The sequence below is a fragment of the Suncus etruscus genome, chromosome 10 (assembly GCF_024139225.1).
Source record: "Suncus etruscus isolate mSunEtr1 chromosome 10, mSunEtr1.pri.cur, whole genome shotgun sequence".
Lineage (NCBI taxonomy): Eukaryota > Metazoa > Chordata > Mammalia > Eulipotyphla > Soricidae > Suncus > Suncus etruscus.
Window position 1 is genome coordinate 76,582,646 of NC_064857.1, and position 20,699 is coordinate 76,603,344.

Below are 20,699 nucleotides of genomic sequence, written 5' to 3' on the forward strand. Positions count from 1 at the left end.
TTTTTTATCATGTTCTTTTCTACTTTTTATGATCAGAGTAAATATATTTGTCTAATAAAATGTGCCTGAAAGTATTCTTACTTCTTAAATTATTTGGAAAATTTTGTCAAGAGTAGGTATTAGGTTAATGAAATAAAATTAATCATTTCTTTGTGTAAAAGGGGAGGGGCAAACATAAAATAATCACACTCATCTGTGGAATATAAAAAATACTATGAGAATAATACCCAAAGCCAATAAAAATGATGGTGGAGGTGTGCAGTTAGGACAGAGAAAGGATCAATATGACAATAATAGATGAAAATGAGTGCTCTGGAAAAAAACTACTAATTTAAAGAAAGTGAAGTGATATGCATGATATTCCTTTAGTAACATTATTGCAAATCACAGTACCTAAAAGGTAAGAAAAAGAAAAATAGTGTCTGCCATAGAGGAAGGCTTAGGGTAGGGATAGAGAGATGGGAAGGTAACTGGGTAAATTAATGGAGGGAAATGAACGTTGGTGCAGGAATGGCTGTTGGAACATTGTCTGACTGAATTTCAACTATCAGTAACGTTTTAACTCTAACTCACAGTGACATAATTTTTTAAAATTTATCATTTCACTTAGAACAGAAATTACAACTACTCACCTAGTCGCTCAATGGAGTAATATCTCTGCTTACTGTCCACACGTACCGTCTCTGCATAAGGGCTTCCAACACCATAACCAATAATGTAACCTCTCACCACAATGTTGGGGTTCAGTGGAGGGGTCCAACTCATGATGATACAGTTGGTCTGGGGCCTTACATGTAGCGAGCTTGGTTGATCAGGAACTTGAGACTCTAGAATTCCAAGAGAGGCATCATCAGTATAACAGAATGCACCATATGGTAAAACTTCTATCTGAACAAGATGAACCATGAAACTACACCTATGTTCAAATGATACATCACATCATTGTCCAGGTTTTTGTTTCAGTTTGTGATTCATATTCATGTTTTGTTTGACTTTTGCAGACTATTTTAAGCATAGCAGTGTACTAAATTTCTTCACTGGCATAAAAGCATTGGATAGCTTTATTCTAATAGCTTCTTCTTTGAACTATTTTTTGCATAAATTTCTTCTTAGATATAATTAATAAATGATGAAGTTAAGGTAGTTGTAAGAATCATGTAATGTCAGATGTAAAAATCATGGAAAAGCAATCATCTAGATGTCAAAAACCTGACTTATTCAAGAATTACTTACTCTAATTTAACTACAATAATGAAATGGCCTGTTTTTTTTCTTATGAAGTTGTCATGAGAAATAATTTAGGGTTATAGTTGTTCAGAGTAATTAGAATGGCACTTGACTTACGGTTTATTGCATTTGTGGAAAGTGCATTTATTGAAGGGAAAAAAAAGATAGCCTGGATTAAAGCCACACCAACCTTGGAATGCTGAAATGTGTTTAGGATAAGGCTCTGCCACTTATCAGTCATATATCTCCATGAACTTAATTTATCTTTTCTCTATCTCAGTATACTTTCTTTTTTTGTTTTCTCTCAGTATATTTTCTAATTAAATAGTCATTCTAAAAAGTGTTTGATGCAAAGATGAAGTTCTGGAAATAAGAAGAGATGAGCTCACATTTGGAAGGGACACTTACTATCTCTAGGTTCAGACCAAATCGATCCACTCTAACCCTAATTTCCCCATGCAAAACAAAAACGAGAATAATAAGTGACATCTGGTTTGGGCATTATTTATAAGACAATGCATTAATAATATTATCATAATATGTCTTAGCTCCCAACATTGGCTTACTGTTAGGGAGAGAATATATGTATATGCTACCTCAACATAAATCTTAATAAAAAATGTGTTGAAAATAAATAAAAGTATATTCTGATTTTTGTATTCTTCTTCTATGTACTATATTTTAAGAAATAATAAATTCTATGGACATAGATCATTATTTAATTATAAATAGTCATGGAATATTTACAGTGCTTGGGGTTTAGGTCTTAGTACCCATATACTCAAGAACACAAGAGAAAACGAATATGGTAAAATGAGACTGCAATCACAAAAATTATGAATAAATATAAAAAGTATATATATTTATAAAATATATATATTTATATAAAGTATAAAAATAAAAAGGCAATTAAATACTATGTAATAAACAATTTAATAAGTATTTAAATTGTTTAATAAGGTAGCATATTCTTTGCAAACCTGCAGTGTATTATGAAAGTAAAAATTTAATAAGGAATATGATCACTTGAACTTTAATAGTCTGTTCGTACATAACAGTTCCCATTAATAATAGGCAATCAAAAATTTTAGTGATTTTTTAACTTTATTCAAAAGATGTATGTTCATTATTTCTTTCTTAACTGAAAATATCACCAGGTGTTATATGTCAAATTATTCAAAAGAATTTTATAACTAAAGATACTATTAGGTACAATACATTTTTTCTCAATATAATGCTGTATTTTCATTGTAATGATCATCAAATTTATCTATTTTCAATCTATCCTTCTAATTTAAGTGATAGTTTCAACCTTCCATTAAAGTTTTTAGGTAGATGTTCTTCAAAGAATACTACATTCAAAAGTTGCTACATCAATAGTATTTTCTAAATGTGCTTTATTTTTTTGTTCTGATGATGCCCATGTAGGAACAAAAAGGATCAAATGTTAACTACCTAGACAGAGAAATAATGTGCAAGTATATAATAAATATTATCTCAAACTGTGGATAACAACTGAGACGCAATGTTTGTAAATAAGATTCTAAATACTTTGTACAGTTATGGAAGAGATGAGTGCATGGATAATGCTTCTCAACTTTACACTTACAGCATGTCTCCAGTATCCTTGTAATATAAAGGATACTTTAGTGAATTCTATTTTAAACATTTTAAGATTCTGTAATAATAATTGAAACAATATAATATACCAATTTTTTTTTTAGAAGTAAATTAGGGCTAGGGAAATAGTACAAGAAAAGTGCTTGACTTGTACGTGGCAATCCCAGTTCAAGCCTAGCAGCACATCTGAAGCCTTGAGCACGCCAGGCATGATTCCTGAGCACAGAGCCAAAATTAAACCAGGAGTGCTGCCAGGTGTGTACCCCAAACCAGTACAATTAAATAAAGTGTTATTCGGATTTTAAAAAGATACATGAAAGCAAATTAATTGAATGATAATATTCAATATCTTGTTGAAAAATATGAAAAGTGTTTAAATGTTTGAATAATAGTTAGTTCTTCATCTTTCTGGAAATCATATCAGCTACAAAATATTCACAGAGGGACTCAGATCTAAGCTTTTAGATCTCTAGAGCACGCTCTGACTCTGAGGAGAAAAGAAGTTAGTGTTAATATCTTTATTTTACCTGCATTAAAGTGTCTAAATTCTAGAGAAAAGACTTAAATAATTAATATGAAAAATAAGGGTGCCAATACATGAGAATTATGCTGCCTTCCACCAAATACAGAATAGGCATCAAATTAGTGTCCAAAAGTCAAAAAAAGGTATGTACACATGAAGCAGTATAACATTTAACTCATTCATAATATATAGTTTCATCATAGTGATCACTGTACTCCAGGAATGTTCATAATTTGTGAGAGCTTAAATGTTCCTCCCACTCACTTTTTAGCATAAGAGAGAAATTACAATTGTACCATATGCCAAGTCCTCTCTAAAACGTTGCTTTGTAGAATATGAAAGGGGTTGATAGTAGAATTTACCCTAAAACATCCATTTAGAAAATTGGCTGTAACAAGGTATGTGACATGGATATTATTGGTTTTGGAGACCAAAAGTAAGTCACTACTCAGAAGTACATGAAAGATTTTACAAGTACCTCTAGGCCCATGATTGCATATCTAAAGCAGAGAGAAGTATTAAAGTAATTACTGAAATAATTTAAAACCAAAGAACACATTTTGCCTGAAATATTCAAATTAATGAGGCCTAAAATTTCAACTGTAGTCTAAATTATCAAGATAACTAGGTCAACTGCCATTCTTGATTATGCTGTGAAGCTATGGATTCTAACTTTGCTTAACTTGGCCTTAAAAACATTTATTATTCTTTGAGTAATGGCTACAGATTTATACTAATGAGTAATTTTCACATATGCCACAATGGGACATTTGTCAGATTAATCTCAGTGACACTTCAACAGTTATTCTGCAACTCTTATGTGCAACACCATATTTTGAGATAATGAGTTTATAATTTAGGAGGTATAAAACCAAAACTAATAATCAACGAGGAAATAAAGGGATGGAATTAGGCTGAGGGGATGACAGCTGTCTCTTTGAGAAAGGGATTTCTGATAATGTTTCAGAGTAACAAAGAGAAAGGCCAGAAAAATCCAACTTAGGACCGAAAGCTTTAGTGATAGAGCAAAGAACCGTTGCAAATTTGCCTTGCACTTGTGAAGGGGGTGTTCTTTTTATGACTGAAACACCGCTACAATCATGTTTGTATTCATTGTGTTAAATAAAGATATTATTAAGAAAAATATCAATGTTCTTAGAGAATGAGACTGTGAAAAATTAAAAAGCTTTAAACTTTAAATAGTTGAGAAAAAATGGTAATGATATAGGTGCACTTAAAATCTACTATGGAATTATCCTATTTAACAATGAAAATAATGCCTTTGCAGTAACTGACATCATGTTAAACTGATAATTTATTTGTTGCAGAGGATCCGGATCAATATTATTGTTTAATAATAACTTTTATCATGTTTAAATGTATAAGTAAACAAAGTAATAGATCATAAACCACCTCCACCCCCCCAATAAAGAATGGCCAGGATTCTGCAGATCTGCTACCAGAGCTCAAATTTCCTGCTCCCAAGAGAGGTTTGCGGGCCAAGCCCATCCACCCTCTGTCTTTAAATTGCTTGAACCCTAGCTAAAAGGGGCAGGCTCAGGAACCCTCTGGTCGGTCTCCCTTTAAAATAAGCTGGAGCCCATCTCGAGGATCACCTCCCCCAACCTCCTTCCAGGATTTCTCAGTAGCCTCCACCTGAGCTCAAACTTTCTACTCCCAGGAGAAGTTTGTGGGCCCCACCCATCTACTCTCCATCTTTGAGATAAATTGAAGACATTTCAATTCATACTATATAGTTCTAGGCAGATCAGATCTAGCATTTCTTCTCTTTAGAAAATGTATAGCCCCAAACCCAGAAAAACAAACCAATCAACTAGTTTGTAATATTTCTATCATACTTAGATAACCTCTTTTGTCTAGAATAAATAACCTATAAAACAGATATACCCCTAATCACCTCATAAAAAAGTTCAATAGACCACATTTTTTGAACACCCTGAAACTCTCGCATTTCAACTGATCAAATGCAAAGACAATGGGGAAACTAGCTGGGGATATGGAGAGAAATCCTAGCAAATTTCCAAGTCCACCAAAACTATGAGCCTTATAGATGAGGACCTAAAGTCAGTATTTAATATCTTAGCGATAGAAATCAAGAAATCGCTATCCTGTGAGATTAAAAATTTATAGATTAACAATTTAACCAATTCAAAGAACTCTATCAGAAGATGAGAGAATCCATACACATGGAACCAAGGGAACTAAAAACAGGTTAGAAAGCCATAGTAGCAGAATTACATACATGAGAATTGCATATGTGTACTTGAATACAAATTACAAGAAAGAAATGACAAAGAAGTCAAAAAAGAAATGAGAACAAAATGTTGAAGAAAATGTAAGTTACTTATTGAACAAAGACAAATGAAATAATTTATGATTTAAAGCAATACTAGAAGGGGAGAAAAAAGAGAACGAGAAGGACAAGTAATGAGGGAGATAATAGCAGAGAACTCAACCACTCCGAAAGATTGCTTCAAATTCAAGAGGCAAAAAGAGTGCCAAGCAAAATAGACCTTAACAGAACAACACCAAGACTTATTGTAATTCAAATAGCAAAAAAGCAAAGAGAAATGAACCTGGATGATTGAGACCTAGTAGAAAATACTTCATGGCATAGACTCCTCTTACAATGCTCACTACCAGATTGCTTAGTGTCCTAGATGTGAAAATTATGATTGTTCTAAGAATGTTCCATGTACATTTTAACACCAAAAGCTTTTATTTAGCAAAGTTTACCCTCACAATAATGGTTTGTCTCGAAAATGGAAAACCTTTCTTCATGATGTGCCAACCTCATTGTTTTAAAGTGCTCTTATCCATTTAATCAGGGTTAGCTCTTCAACTGCAACCTATGAATTGATCTCCAATGTCTGTCTATGTGGGTACATGTGAGTGTATATGTGTGAACACCTCTATGTCTGTCTAATGTATTGTACATAATGCCTGTCTATGTTGTATATTGTCCCTGTTAAATATAACCCTTCTTTAATCCTCTCCCCTGCCTACCACCTTACAAATCCTCTTCTATCCTCTCACTCTCTCAACCCTGATCCTCTATTTCTCCCTATTTAACCCTCTTTACCCTCAGTTCTTAATTGCTCAGGAACTGGAATCTTCCCCTTGCCCCAGCAAACTGCCATCTTCCAAAATGAAAATACAACCTCCCAGCCCGCCTTGTCTCCACATGGGCATAAGCTGTCATGAATGCGCCTTTTGACTCATCTTATGTGGCCATTGTTCTGCCACCTCTCCTCACTGTGGATTGTTGCTTGCTTTGCCTCCAGAGCTAGAGCACACTACTGATTCATGACTTCTGAAAACTATTTCTCAGACTCCACAAGACCATAGTACAGGATGAAAATGTGCCCTGGATTTTATCCTCCCACTCAGACTATCTCTAACGGGGATATCTATATTTTCTTTATATGTTTCTGTAGATGCATTTTCTTAATAGTTATAACTCTTAGTATTTATTTTCACATGTAGAAGTAGCCTCCCCAATTCCACCCCCCTTTTTTATATGCTTAGTAGAAAATTCTAGTAGAAAAGTCTCTTGGGATCTGAGTTCAGGTTAGAACAAGGCCATAGAGATTGTTTAGCTTGTTATTGTTTTACCCACAATGCATGTGACATTGTTCCTTTTGGAACAAGCACATTAAAATGGTGAAATCCTATGTATAGAAAGAAGTTCTGATCTTCTAGGAGACAGGAATTCATATATTTTATAGTGAAGGGGCATCTTTCACCCTGAACATTTGTCATAATGACTTGACTTAAGCCTCAGTTCATCAGACATCAACCTTTCAACCTGAACCTTTAATCCCATTCTTGGAACCAGCACAGTTTTCTGCAATAGCACCAGGAATCAAACTTCCACTGGGGAGGCCCTAATGTTGCCCTGACATTGACTTGCTTCAGGGTAGGTTAATATGACACCCTGATCATCAGGAAAAGCAACAATTCGCTTTGAGGGCAGATTTTCTAGACTCGTCATCTAACAGTGAGATGAAATCAGAAGACACTCCATGACTCCTTGACTTTGACATAAGATCTGTGCAAAAACCAAATTTATAATTACAGAAGCCTAACTGTGACAACAGCAATTGAGTAGAACGTTTCCTGAGACCTTGTGGTTCAACCTTGTGGTTGAACAATTAGTATGCCTGGAGCCTGTAGTTAGTTGGTCTTATGACAGTATGCTTCATGAGAAAAGACACCTGTTTTTTATTTTTTAGTCCAATGTTATTTTTTTTTGCTGCACCTATGTAAAAACAAACAAAAAAATAAATAAAAGCCCTGCCACCTCTTCTTAAAAATTTTATTTGTATCTTTTATATAGGGGCTCTCACCTTTTTCATAGAATCTTTGATCCTGAATTACTTTGTTTTAATTTATATTTCTGCATTTTCCTACAAATTGAGAAAAAAAATTGGATTGGGTTCAGGGGGCCAAGTGGTCTCAGGCGTATTGGTGAAGAATAAAAAAAGGTCAGAACTAAATATCCACACCGAGTCAATGATAATAGAATTAAGAGACACAAACTACAACAATATAAACTTAAAATGGACCTTTAAACACTAGTAGGCCAGGGGACTAAGGATGGAGGTATAGGATGCATGCTGGAACTTTGGTGGTAGAAGGTCAGCATTGGTAGTTGTAATTGCCTTCAGTCACTATCACTGTATGCCTGAAATACAACTATTAAGGACTGGTAATTCACAATGGTCTCAATAAAAAAATAAAAAAAAAATAGCATGCTCTTTGAAGAAACCAAAAGACATCACTGATTTGGAAACAGAGAGAGAGAAAGAAAATTTTATTTTATTTCATTTTATTTTATTTTATCTTATCTTTCTCTTTCTTTTTACACTCGAGCATGATTTGATTTCAGAACCGAGACTATTGTGTGGTGCTTGTCTTTATTACTGTAGTGCTCACTGGATATTTAATTTGATATTTCTTTCTGTGTTGTTGTGGTGTTTCAATTACCTTTTTCATGTCCTCTCTCAAACTGAGGTTGAAAGCCTCTAGAAGATCTTCACTCATTTTCAAAGTATTTGACTTCTTTTTTTAAATATTTTTTCTTATTTTGTACCCCATTCTATTGCTTTTCTTTCCTTCAAACAAAACCACATAACTTGATTTATCTAGCTCCGCCTCTTAAATAGAGGGGGAAACAAGGGAGGGTACCAGGACCAAACAGACATATGACTGCTAATAGTAAGCTAGACAAAGAGGGATCCACCTACTCTAGCAGCCTGGGGGGTGATGGTGGGGTATATGGGTTGCAGAAAGGGAACTGGGATGAGGGGAGGACAAATTTGGTGATAGGTATTCCCCTGATTCAATGCTAATATGTACCTAAAATACTACTTGTGAAAGATATGTAAGCCATTATGATCACAATAAAAATTAAAAAAAAAAGAAATTCACTGAATGTACCAGTAATTATAATGCATTTTTAAGTTTTATGAAAGCTAGTGCTTTAAAATGAATTGCCTAAACACCTTTGGTCAAGTTCCTTCATTACCAAATTGTAACAATAAAATATATTGGATAGAAATGGTGTGAGAATTCATTGAGAAGCTGTATAAAAATCACTTGCTGAAATAAGAGCTCATCAAATGATCAATTTTATAAAAATTAATCTGACTTATTTCTGTATTAAAAATGTATGGTACTTTATTTGAACACAAAACAAAAACAAAACAAAACAAAAAGGATGTTAGACCATGATAATGGAAAATAGTCAGCTATAATAACCAACATGGTTCCTCTCAAAAAATTAGCATTTGGATTATCAACATACCTGGGATCAAATTCATTAAGCAAGTACAAGTCAGGCATCTTACTGCTGTACTACCTCTTCAGTTAGAGTAGATTTTATTTTATTTTATTTTTTTATTTTTTTATTTTTATTTTTATTTTTTTTGGTTTTTGGGTCACACCAGGCAGTGCTCAGGGGTTATTCCTGGCTCCAGGCTCAGAAATTGCTCCTGGCAGGCACGGGGGACCATATGGGACGCCGGGATTCGAACCGATGACCTCCTGCATGAAAGGCAAACGCTTTACCTCCATGCTATCTCTCCGGCCCCAGATTTTATTTTTGATGTCTCATATCTTCTATACGTTTTCTCTAACTACAGTACCTAGTATACAGTTCATGGAATAAAATATTCAAAATATGAGAACAAAGTTTGTACTTCACATAAAGTTCAAAATACTTGTCATCAGTACCGTCACAAGAATAAAAATAAACTATAAGTTTGTTTATATGCCTGATATAAGATATGAATTTTAAAAAAGTTGGGTGACAGGATTAAAATAGATGAGAATTTTTAAGATATTTTAAGGTTTTAAAGTTATTTTCCAGCAGTGTCCAGCAAGATTTTTCTCTACTAGCTTATTTCATTAGAAATAATTTATGTGTGTATCTTCTGCTACAAAGGGGCATTGCCAAGTGGTGTCAGGTAGTCAGTACTTCTGACAAATACTCACATATCTCCACTCTATAGAGCCCTGTTTAAAACAGCTAAAATATTCACACATAACAAAATTTCCTCAGAGGTCATATTTCTATAACTTTTGACAGCATAGTCAAGAAATTACCATTCCTGTTATGCCACCAGTGTCTTACCCTCAAAATATATTCACACTGTCTGCTTGCTTTATTTATTTATTTATTTATTTATTTATTTATTTATTTATTTATTTATTTATTTATTTATTTATTTATTTTGATTTTTGGGCCAACCTGGTGAAGCTTAGGTGCTACTCCTGGCTCTGCAGTCAGAAATCGCTCCTGACTTGAGGGATCATATGGGACAACAGAGATCAAACAGAGGTCCGTCCTGGGTCAGCCTTGCACAAGGCAAGCACCCTACCACTGTGCTACCACTCTGGCCCCAACACTGTCCACTTTGTAACACTTCCTTCCCCAATCTCTTAACAACAATTCAAGCAATAAATTTGAAAATTCATCTATCAATAATATATATTCACCTGGCTATTATTTATCTTGGTGATTAAATAAAAAAAACTGTGTGTATTCCTTATGATAGTAACAATAAGAACTAAAATGTATGTATGTTTTTTATTTTTTATTTGATACAGAAGCTGGAATTTTACACAGTTTTAAGTATTTATCTTGATATTTTAAACTTTTAAAGTTAATATCTATAACCTAAACTGTATTTTTGGTTACTTTTAATAAACTTTTGATTACTTGTAATAAATGTATTTCTGCTGTTTTAATTTTTTAGCTAATCTTATAGTTCCATTTTTTTACTTTATTTTGGCTATATGTGTTCATCTTAGCATTAATTTCACTCAATTTTTATTCCTAAAATTGAAAATGTGTATATATATACATATGTATATATGACCCTGAAAGTTTGGGAAAAGAGATAGATATTGATCAAATTGTAGAAAGTCACAGCTATCAGATAATTAAAAATCTGGATTATACTGTTCTGGAATCCCCTATATTTATTAATAGTACACCAAATATTTGAAAATGATTAGAAAATTCATGTTATATTTTCTCTTTATCCACCCTCCATTAAATATTTGAGGTATAGATGTGTGAACTTACCTTCTTACCTTATTTTGGTAATAACATGCTTTACGTATTACAAACCTTGCCAGAATATGTCACTATTCATAAATTACATCAATATACTGCATATACTTGAATATAAACTGACCCCCTAATTTTGGCCTAAACCCTGGGAAAACTTAGTGACTCGAGTATAAGCCGAGGTAGCAAATGCAGCAGGCACTGGTAAATTTCAAATGAAAACATATACCCAAAACAATAACAAAAATTGAGAAATCAGTAGGTTAAATGTTTTTTAATATTTATTGATAAAGAAAAACTATAAACTAGTAACTTTATATAACTTTAAAACTTTAAACAAAAGTTAAGTTTTTCACTTAATTAAATGTAACATTGAATATTGTGGGTTCAATAGTTCAGTGGCATACAGTTCAGTTCAGCCACCTACCTCCAGCTCAGCCACAACTTGTGGACGAGCTGAAGAACTGTGACCTCCAGCAGACGGCAGAAGACGACTGGAGACTACATGCATTTAAGTTGGTGCATGTGACTAAAATAACCTGTATAATCCCAGTATGAGCCGAGTTTGGGTTTTTGGGCACAAAATTGCACTTATACTCGAGTATATACAGTAAAAACTAGAAATCACTTTTAAATAAAAATAATAAAAATAGAGAGAAAAAGAAAAAAAAATGATTCAGATATAAGGAGGTATGTAGGTATATAATCAATTGCTCCAAAGGAAATAGTCATCTCTTTAATATAACACAGTGAATTCTAACTAAAAATGAGTCTCCTAAAATGATTTTAATAAACTTGGTAGATTTTATGTGGGATGTGGTGATGGTGGTAGTATTCTCCTTGTCCTGTTCTTTCCTATTATCACATTCTTACTCTTAGCCACACATAGAATGGAGTTGTCTTTTCAGACTCAATAAATAATTCTAGTATATATTTTTTTTAAGTTTTAGTTATTGGGCAATATCTGGCACTGCAGGAGATCATACGAGGTTCTGTGGGCTAAACCTCAGTCAGTTGCATAAAAGCAAATACTCTAGTCTTTGGACTGTCTTTTTGATACCAGGATAATCTTAAAAATACAACTAATTGGAATTCAGATATCATATATACCCTTATAAACTAACCACAATTCACATTCAATGGGAAAAAAAATTTATAAAGATATGTAAGCATAATAGTATATTACTACCATTCACTATAAAATCTCAGTTTTAATATATTAAATTAATAATACAGACATTTGAATATGCATATGTAGAACACTGTCAGTACTTTATTTTTTGTCACAATTGATCATTAGAGATCTACAGAGATGGCAAAATGTTTTTTTTCAAGTCTTTATAGGTAAGAAAATAAGTCTTAGAGAAATAAATTGCCCAATTGTATACAAAAAATGTATTGGGGGCCGGGTAGGTGGCGCTGGAGGTAAGGTGTCTGCCTTGCAAGCGCTAGCCAAGGAAGGACCTCGGTTCGATCCCCCGGTGTCCCATATGGTCCCCCCAAGCCAGGGGCGATTTCTGAGCGCATAGCCAGGAGTAACCCCTGAGCGTCAAACGGGTGTGGCCCAAAAAAAAATGTATTGGGATTCATACCTTATCAAAATTTTAGAGCCTATAATTTTATTCATTATAATATATTTACAAAGCACTCAAGTAAGCATAAATTGATCAAGTATTTTATGTACACATTGAATTATTTACTGAGGACCAGTCTTAAAGTTCTTTGAAATGTACCCAGTTCTAAATAATTTGTGAATTCTGTTTATATAGATCTGAGATTTTTATAATCATTGCCAAATAAATGAATCATATTTAAAATAGCTTTATTAAGTCATTTTTGGCTTTAGTTGTAACATAATATTTCTTACATATAAAAAATTACACTTGAATAAGAGGATAGAATGCTTCTATTTCATGATGGACTGGTCAGAGTATTGCTTATAATAGATGGCTTCAATCAAAAGATTCTATAAAACAAGTTCTTCTGACATATCATCTACACCTGCATACAATACTCTTCTGACATCACATTATTTGGACAATGGGATCACATTTGTAAGCCCTTTTGATAGAATCTCTCCTTTTACCCTTAAATTATATCCTTTCTTGGATGCTTTTTAGTGGGATATCATTTTTTCTCAAAATGATGACAATCTGAAACCAAAACAAAATACTAACTGACAGCCCATGTTATTTTATGCAATTTTGAATTTTGATATAGGTATACTATTTATAAATGACTAAGCTCTTTATTTCCCCTGACAACTATGTTTCCCATGTTTGCTATAGTTGGTGGCATAAATGACTGCCCAAACAGTATTTTTTGGGGGGGCACACTCAGTGATACTCAGGGATTACTCCTGGCTATGTGCTCAAAAATTGCTCCTGAATTGGGGGACCAAGAGACGCTGGGGGATCAAATCGTGGTCTGTCCTAGGCTAGCGCATGCAAAGCCTTATCACTTGCGCTACCATTCTGGCCGCTCAAATAGTATTTTTAATTTCTTTGTCTCATATCTGTAGATCAGGACTCCAACACAGGATGCAGTGGACAAAAATCAAGAGGCCACTGGACTCTACTCTTTATAGAGGATCTAGATCAACTGGTTTTCTTGTCTTTAAAAGTTACAAATTGCCCACGAGTTTTTTGTCCCTGTCCTTTATTTCTCATTGTTTTGTTCCTATTATAAGAGCCTCTCTGAGTACAATGAGCCCTTGAGAATAATTCAAGATAATCCCTAAAGTTACAATGCTCAATTTAGGAACCATCTAAAGTACCTCATGATATGTAGAGCAACATGTACTCAAATTGCTGTGATTTAGGCAATGAGCCGTATGGGAGGAATATTTTTCATTTTATCCTAAATTTTTGTTTTTGTTTTTTTTTGGGGGGGGGCCACACCTGTTTGATGCTCAGGGGTTACTCCTGGCTAAGCGCTCAGAGATTACCCCTGGCTTGGGGGACCATATGGGACACCGGGGGATGGAACCGCTGTCCTTCCTTGGCTAGTGCTTGCAAGGCAACTACCTTACCTCTAGCGCCACCTTGCCGGTCCCTTTATCCCAAATTTTATATATACTTTGCTTTCCCAAATTTCTTCTTTTCCTCCTTTATTTAACTGTTGTTCTTCATTGTAGTCAATTTTCCTTCTTTTGCCATGGGACTGTAATTTTCAGATTCTATTTTTAAATGACAACAATCACTTATATGCATTAGGCAATCCTTTCACTGTTTGGAGGTTCCATCATTGTTGGCTTTATCTTAATACTGAAAGAAAAATTCTAATGTATTCATGCTCAAAATTCTATTTTCTTGGATTGGAGAGAGAGCTAATTGGGATGAACACAGATTTTACATGAAGAAGTCTGAAGTTTGACATCAGCACAGCCTTGTCCTTACAGGGTCAACCCCCAAGTACAGAATTATAGTAATCCCAATTGATGTTTAAATTCACAGCTCTAATCATCTGCTTCCTGGGGTGCAGGAAATACTAACTTGATGCTTTTTTCAGGTTTGTTACATCTTTCTTTCACCTTCAAGATCACAAGATCAGTCCTTTTTGCTAGCCAGGATCCTCTATTCTAGAGTTTTAATTGAAATTGCATTAGTGTTGACAGTTTTTTGCAATTTCCACCTGTTCACGTCAAATTGATAAAATAAAAGTAAAAAGCAGCACACACAAAAATTCCCCAAGCTCAATTTCCTGGAGAACACCTTGCTAAAATTCATTACCATTTCTCTCATTTCCTCTTGCAAGACATTTGCATAAGAACTTTAGGGAATTCTAATGATCTAGCTTTTTGTTTTTGTTTGTTTGAGGGTTTTTTTTTTTTTTTTTGGCTTAAATTTTGAAGCACAAAATAAATATTTTAAAACTTTCCAGATGCTAGTAATGGGAAACATGTTTTCAGGAGACCCCGAACAAACTGAGGTTTGGTTCTATAATCACTTTAACTAAACATCCTAATTAAAAGGACAATCCAGAAGGAATTGAGCATTCTTACATGTTTCTGTTTGATGTTCATATTGCTTAAGACAAAAAGAAGGAAGCAAGGCAAGCTACAGAGGAGAGGGGATTGTTTTCAGCATTTTGCTCCTGCCTCTTCCTTAATTAGATACTTTTTGAGCTCAAAGCTATTATCCTAATACTTGTATCACTCCATCACTCCATTCAAAGCAAGTTAGAAAACTATAAACCACAGTGAACTAAATGAGGGCTAACACTATAGATCTCTTCCAGAACATATTTCTTTGGCTATGACAAATGTAACTTCCCCATTTGGTTTTCCAAAGGACTTTTTCTCCTATCCATAACTTAAGAGAAATGATAACAAATTCATATAGGCATTTCAAACACTGGGATCCTTAGGACTCATAGCTATTCAACATTAGGCATGAATGCTTTGGATGAAGTCATTTATATTTTATTTTATTATTTAAGTATTAATACGAACAAGTTAAAATTAGATAACTATTTCAAGAACATCTAGTGTAAACGAAAAAGAATTTGGCAGTATAAGCATTCTTTTGGAATTATTGACAACTTTCGAATTTATTCATTTGTCCAAATGAGTAATTTTAATGAAGCTTAAACATTTTGATACTGAATGATATGACAAAAGGAAGGAAAACATAGGCTGGAAAAATACTGCAGAAGGTAGTGCACTTGTTTTGCACATAGTTGATCCAAGTTCAACCTTAGTATTCCATATAGATCCTCGAGCCTGAATAAGTGATTATTCAGTGCAAACCCGGGAGTAAGACTTGAGCACTGCTGGGTGTGGTCCACCCTTCTCCCTCCCCCCCCAAAATAAAAAGAACAGGATGATACAGGAAGTGTTGAAGTCTAACTATGCCAGAGAAAACAAGGCATGAACTATTATGTTATGAAGAACACAGAAGCAAATAAATTTAATAATATTAATAATTTCTTACAGCAAGTAACACACTACTTTAGAATGCAAATTAAACATATCAGTCTCATCTCATGTAACTAAATGCCTTGAAATGATTATTGGTTTCATTTATTGCTTTAGATGTAAACACACTCAAATAATAATTCAAAGAACATTGCTACAAAAAAACTCAGTTTATAAAGTTTTCTTATTCCAACTTTTTGTTCATCTTTTTATAAATATTTGTACATGATAATACATAATAATGTAAGCAGCCATCAGTTAAGTGAGTATATAAAAATACTTAGAAATGTTTAAAAATGAGTTGAAATATATTAAGATAATGACTGATCAAAGAACTACTTTTGAAGGAATAAGGGTACATTTTGAGGGCCCGGAGAGATAGCACAGCGGCGTTTGCCTTGCAAGCAGCCAATCCAGGACCAAAGGTGGTTGGTTCAAGTCCCAGTGTCCCATATGGTCCCCTGTGCCTGCCAGGAGCTATTTCTGAGCAGACAGCCAGGAGTAACCCCTGAGCACCGCCGGGTGTGGGCCCCCCCCAAAAAAAAAGGGGTACTTTTTTTTTTGGGTTTTTGGGCCACACCCGGTAACGCTCAGGGGTTACTCCTGGCTATGTGCTCAGAAGTTGCTCCTGGCTTGGGGGACCATATGGGACACTGGGGGACCAAACCGCGGTCCGTCCAAGGCTAGCACAGGCAGGGCAGGCACCTTACCTTTAGCGCCACCGCCCGGCCCCGGTACATTTTGAACTGAGTGGAAGAAATAATTTCCCTAATTATGTATTCCTTTGGAAAAATATCTATTATGCTAATCCCCACACACATTTATCTATGATCAATGCTCCAATCTCTTTGTCATTCCCACAACCCAACGCATTGCAGGAGTTTAAATCTATTTCATAAGAACTACAGCAGTACTCAAATAAGGGAAAGTAGGGAGTAACACTCCAAGAGAAAGACACTATTAAAACAAGAACATGGTAAGGTTCAAACGAATTCAATTAAGCAGCATTTATGACTCTCCTTATGAGCTGACATAGACATTCTTGATTAAAACACATGCATTGATTGGATTATATTTTGATTACATGGCTATGAAAATCATGCAATTAAATCAAAGCTTTGTACCATCTAAGGGGCTACAATTTTACATTTGGGTCTCACTTAAGACTGTGAATCATTCAGAGTGAGAAAGAACACATAATTTAAGTGGAGAGCCCCATTCATCTTGCTTGTTTTATAAGATCCCCATCCCCTTTGCTTCATTTGTTTTCAATCCTTCCAGTAAAAGATAAAGTCCCTTACTTTTGGGTAAATGATCTGACATCATTTCTTAGAATCCTTTGCCTTGAGTCACTGTTTCATGATAATGAGGTCAGTTTTATGGACAAATGAGGCTTTCTGTGATAACCTGTACTAAATATTGACTCACAAACTGCAGACTATAGTTTTACCCCCACAATTAGTAGCTGAGTGATCTGATCAAACTGCTTAAATAGTTTTAGCTTATGGGAGGCATTGACGGTTGGAATGTTTCACTAGTGAAGGGGGGTATTCTTTTTATGACTGAAACCCAACTACAAATATGTTTGTAATCAGGGTGCTTAAATAAAAATATTATTAAAATAAATAAAAGTTGGCTACAAGGTATTTTTCCCTAGGATCAAATGAGAGCATTAAAACAGATATATAAACTTTAGAAATTGGAGTAACAGTCATTGAGGCTCAGTCTTACCATCTAGATCGTTCTCTGGTGTTTCTGCTGTGTACCAGTTGGAAGGTGGCCCGGTGCCATTTACCGTCATGGCCGACACCTGAAAGCTGTACTGACTTCCTTTTTCTAGACCTGCAAAAGAATTATTCATAAGGGAAAAATGTTACTAAACAACACTAATTCCAGTTGGCTCTCAAAAGTTACTGCAGAATTTTAATGGCAGATTTGTTTTTTTTTGTTTGTGATTATGTAGCAATAATTGCTATTTTGACCAAAAGGGCAGAAATATTACAACATAAGTAAGATTATATTTCCCATATTCTCATTTATTTTTTTTCAAGTTTATAGAAATGTATCCCTCAAAGTAGCCTCAGGGCAGATGCAGAATATAAAATATGAACGATGGAGAAATAATCAAAAATAGCAAGGATCATTTTTTTTCTCCACAGCTCCTAATATGCCTGCCTATAAATCAAGACCAGTCAATCTAAAAATGCATGTCTCCATCCTTCACTCAAGGTCAGTGACTTTGTTTTCTTTGGCAAAGAGAGAAGAAATCAAAGTCCCTGCACTTCAGTAGAAAACCAGAGAACTACCTCTATCAAAATCTACATAAAGCATACTTTGTTTTGCATTGTTGCAATACTAGGGCAATAAATGAGTGTACCAGTATGTTATTTTAGACACATACTATTGTGCACAGAGATGAGTCACAGCTTTTCAAAGAGAAAATAGGAAGAACAGAGGGACCCTGTGACTCATTAGTATGAAATGCATTAATTTTATATCAATAACTTTCAGCTAAATCTACAAGTAGCTCATTAGTTCCACAAATCATTGTAAAATAAATGATAGTTGTCAAAAGACCACATGACTGCTTAAGACATTCAGGATCCAGTTTAAATCAATGGTCTTACTATCACAAGGAGTTGAACAATCCTGATAAAATAAAAATAATATTCCTCAGTGTCATGAAATAATGCAAATATTTGGTGCCAAATAAAATTCATGAAGCACAAACAACTTGAGAAATGATGCTTATATCATATACAATGTTAAATATTCATGACTGCACACAATATGAATACATCTTGATACTAGAGAAACTATAATATACTACTGAGAGAATTTTAAAGAAAATGGTTGTGCTATTGTTAAAAAAAAACCCCTCAATGCATGATATTCTTAGAAAAATCCATTTGATTAACTTATCCACACTAAAATGTTTATGCTGCAAAATGTTGTCTGTTCTTATAGGTAGGAAGGCTCAAATTTTATAAGCAGACTAAATGTTCTTGATGGCATACAATAAAAATAGTGTTAATACTATTATCTTTTTTTATACTATTGATGTTTTTAATGTATTGCCAGAAATTTCATTACAGTGAGTGAGAGCGTGGAGCCATACATGGAAAGTAACTGTGAAAGATCCACTAAAGAAGTGCTTAATGCAAAGGAAATATTGAGTTAAAATATAATATAAATGATAAAATATAACATATAGCAATGATACAACTGCTCTGGCACATATCATGAATATTTTAGGCCCCATATTCAGAGTCATTGGCATTGCATGATCTCCAAGTACTAGTGGGTGTACTTCCAGCAGCCTCAGAAACCTGATTTTTCCTGCTGCTGGTTATCATCAGCAAAGTATAGAAAGGACACTTTGGAAGACAATGAGTTTGTAATCTCTCAAGTGAGATTTGGCTGGTTTCAATTTATTTTTGGACTAACATTTAGACCGATACAGACACTCTTGTTGGTTATAGAGTCAGTAGGATTATAGAGTTTACTAGGAAACTAAAAAATGAATAGAGATAAAATGTTTACCTAATCACTGCAGCACATGATTTTCATTATGGTCTATTCTAAAATAGTTTTAGGGCATCAAGGATATGCTTTTTTGGGAAAGAAGCCAGAGTGATAGTACAGATTGTTGGGCATTTACTTTGCACATGGCTGACCTGGGTTTGATCCTCAGAATCCCATATGGAACGCTTCATGAATTTGTGGGTCATCCTTGAGCAGGGGCCATGCTAATCTCTATTGTTCCAATTTTAGTATACGTGCTGCCAAAGGGAGCACCCTCATAATCCCATATGTACCCCCTAAGCCCACAAGGTTGAAGCAACACCTGAGAACTGCCAAGTGTGGCCTAAAAGTTAATATATATGTATATACATGTACATACATCTGGTTCTTTACAATAAAAATCATTGAACTTCACATTTCTTTGCTGTATCTGGACAATTATGCCAATGCTATTTATTCCTAATAGTGGATTTTAAGTAATATTGGTTAATGATAGTCAATTTGATGTGTCAATTTGAGTAAGCTAGTTCTAAACATTTCAAGCAAATATACATGTGCTGGCATTTTGAGGATATGACTAAATCCTATATTAAGCTGATTAGACATGGGGTGGTGGAAGGCAATAAGAACAATCTGATACTTCTTTAAAGCAGAATGTCCACTGTAGAAAGCATTTTTAGCTTGAGCTTTTCAGCTCACTTTTTCTAGATTATTTATTTATTTATTTATTTATTTATTTATTTATTTATTTATTTATTTATTTTTGGGGGCCAAACCTGGTGACGCTCAGGGCTTGTGCTCAGAAATAGCTCCTGGATTGGGGGACCATATAGGATGCCGGGATCAAACTGAGGTTCATCCTGGGTCAACACCCTACCACTGCTCTATCACTCCATCCCCTGTAAACTAGATTTTAAAATAGCCTAATTAGTCATCAAAATCAACGAAGCCAATTTCTTACAATAATCTCAGTATGTTTCTCCACTGGTTTTGTTTAATAAGTAGAGTCCTGACTAGCACACTCCCTGACTGGCATGTAATAATATGACACACACATGTAAATCTTGTTTAAGTCTCCTATATTCTGTTTAATTCATATAACTTTTAATTATGTGATTTATGTCAATTTAGTGTGGAGGTCTAGGTCACACTAGAATATGCCCAGAGATTACTGTTCATGGAACCAAATCTTCTGCCAGGGATCAACTAGGGTCAGCCACATGAAAAGCAAGCAATTTAACTCCATACCAGCTCTTTGTCTCAGAATCTCATAATTTTAATAGAGG

At 34.3% G+C, this 20,699-nt stretch overlaps 1 protein-coding gene and 1 non-coding gene across 2 annotated transcripts in view; both read right to left on the reverse strand.

Moving 5' to 3' along the window:
• Positions 1-20,699, reverse strand: part of LOC126020221 (netrin receptor DCC-like) — a 223,320-nt gene that overhangs the window by 107,310 nt on the left and 95,311 nt on the right. The window contains exons 4-5 of the mRNA XM_049781675.1: positions 17,620-17,730; positions 633-827 (exon numbers count right to left, since the gene is read on the reverse strand). Of these exons, the coding sequence (XP_049637632.1) occupies positions 633-827; positions 17,620-17,730 (306 nt within the window). The remainder of the gene's footprint in view (positions 1-632; positions 828-17,619; positions 17,731-20,699) is intronic.
• LOC126021738 (U6 spliceosomal RNA) lies at positions 19,585-19,686 on the reverse strand. The gene has a single exon (XR_007500218.1). It is a non-coding gene; the product is annotated as a U6 spliceosomal RNA (small nuclear RNA).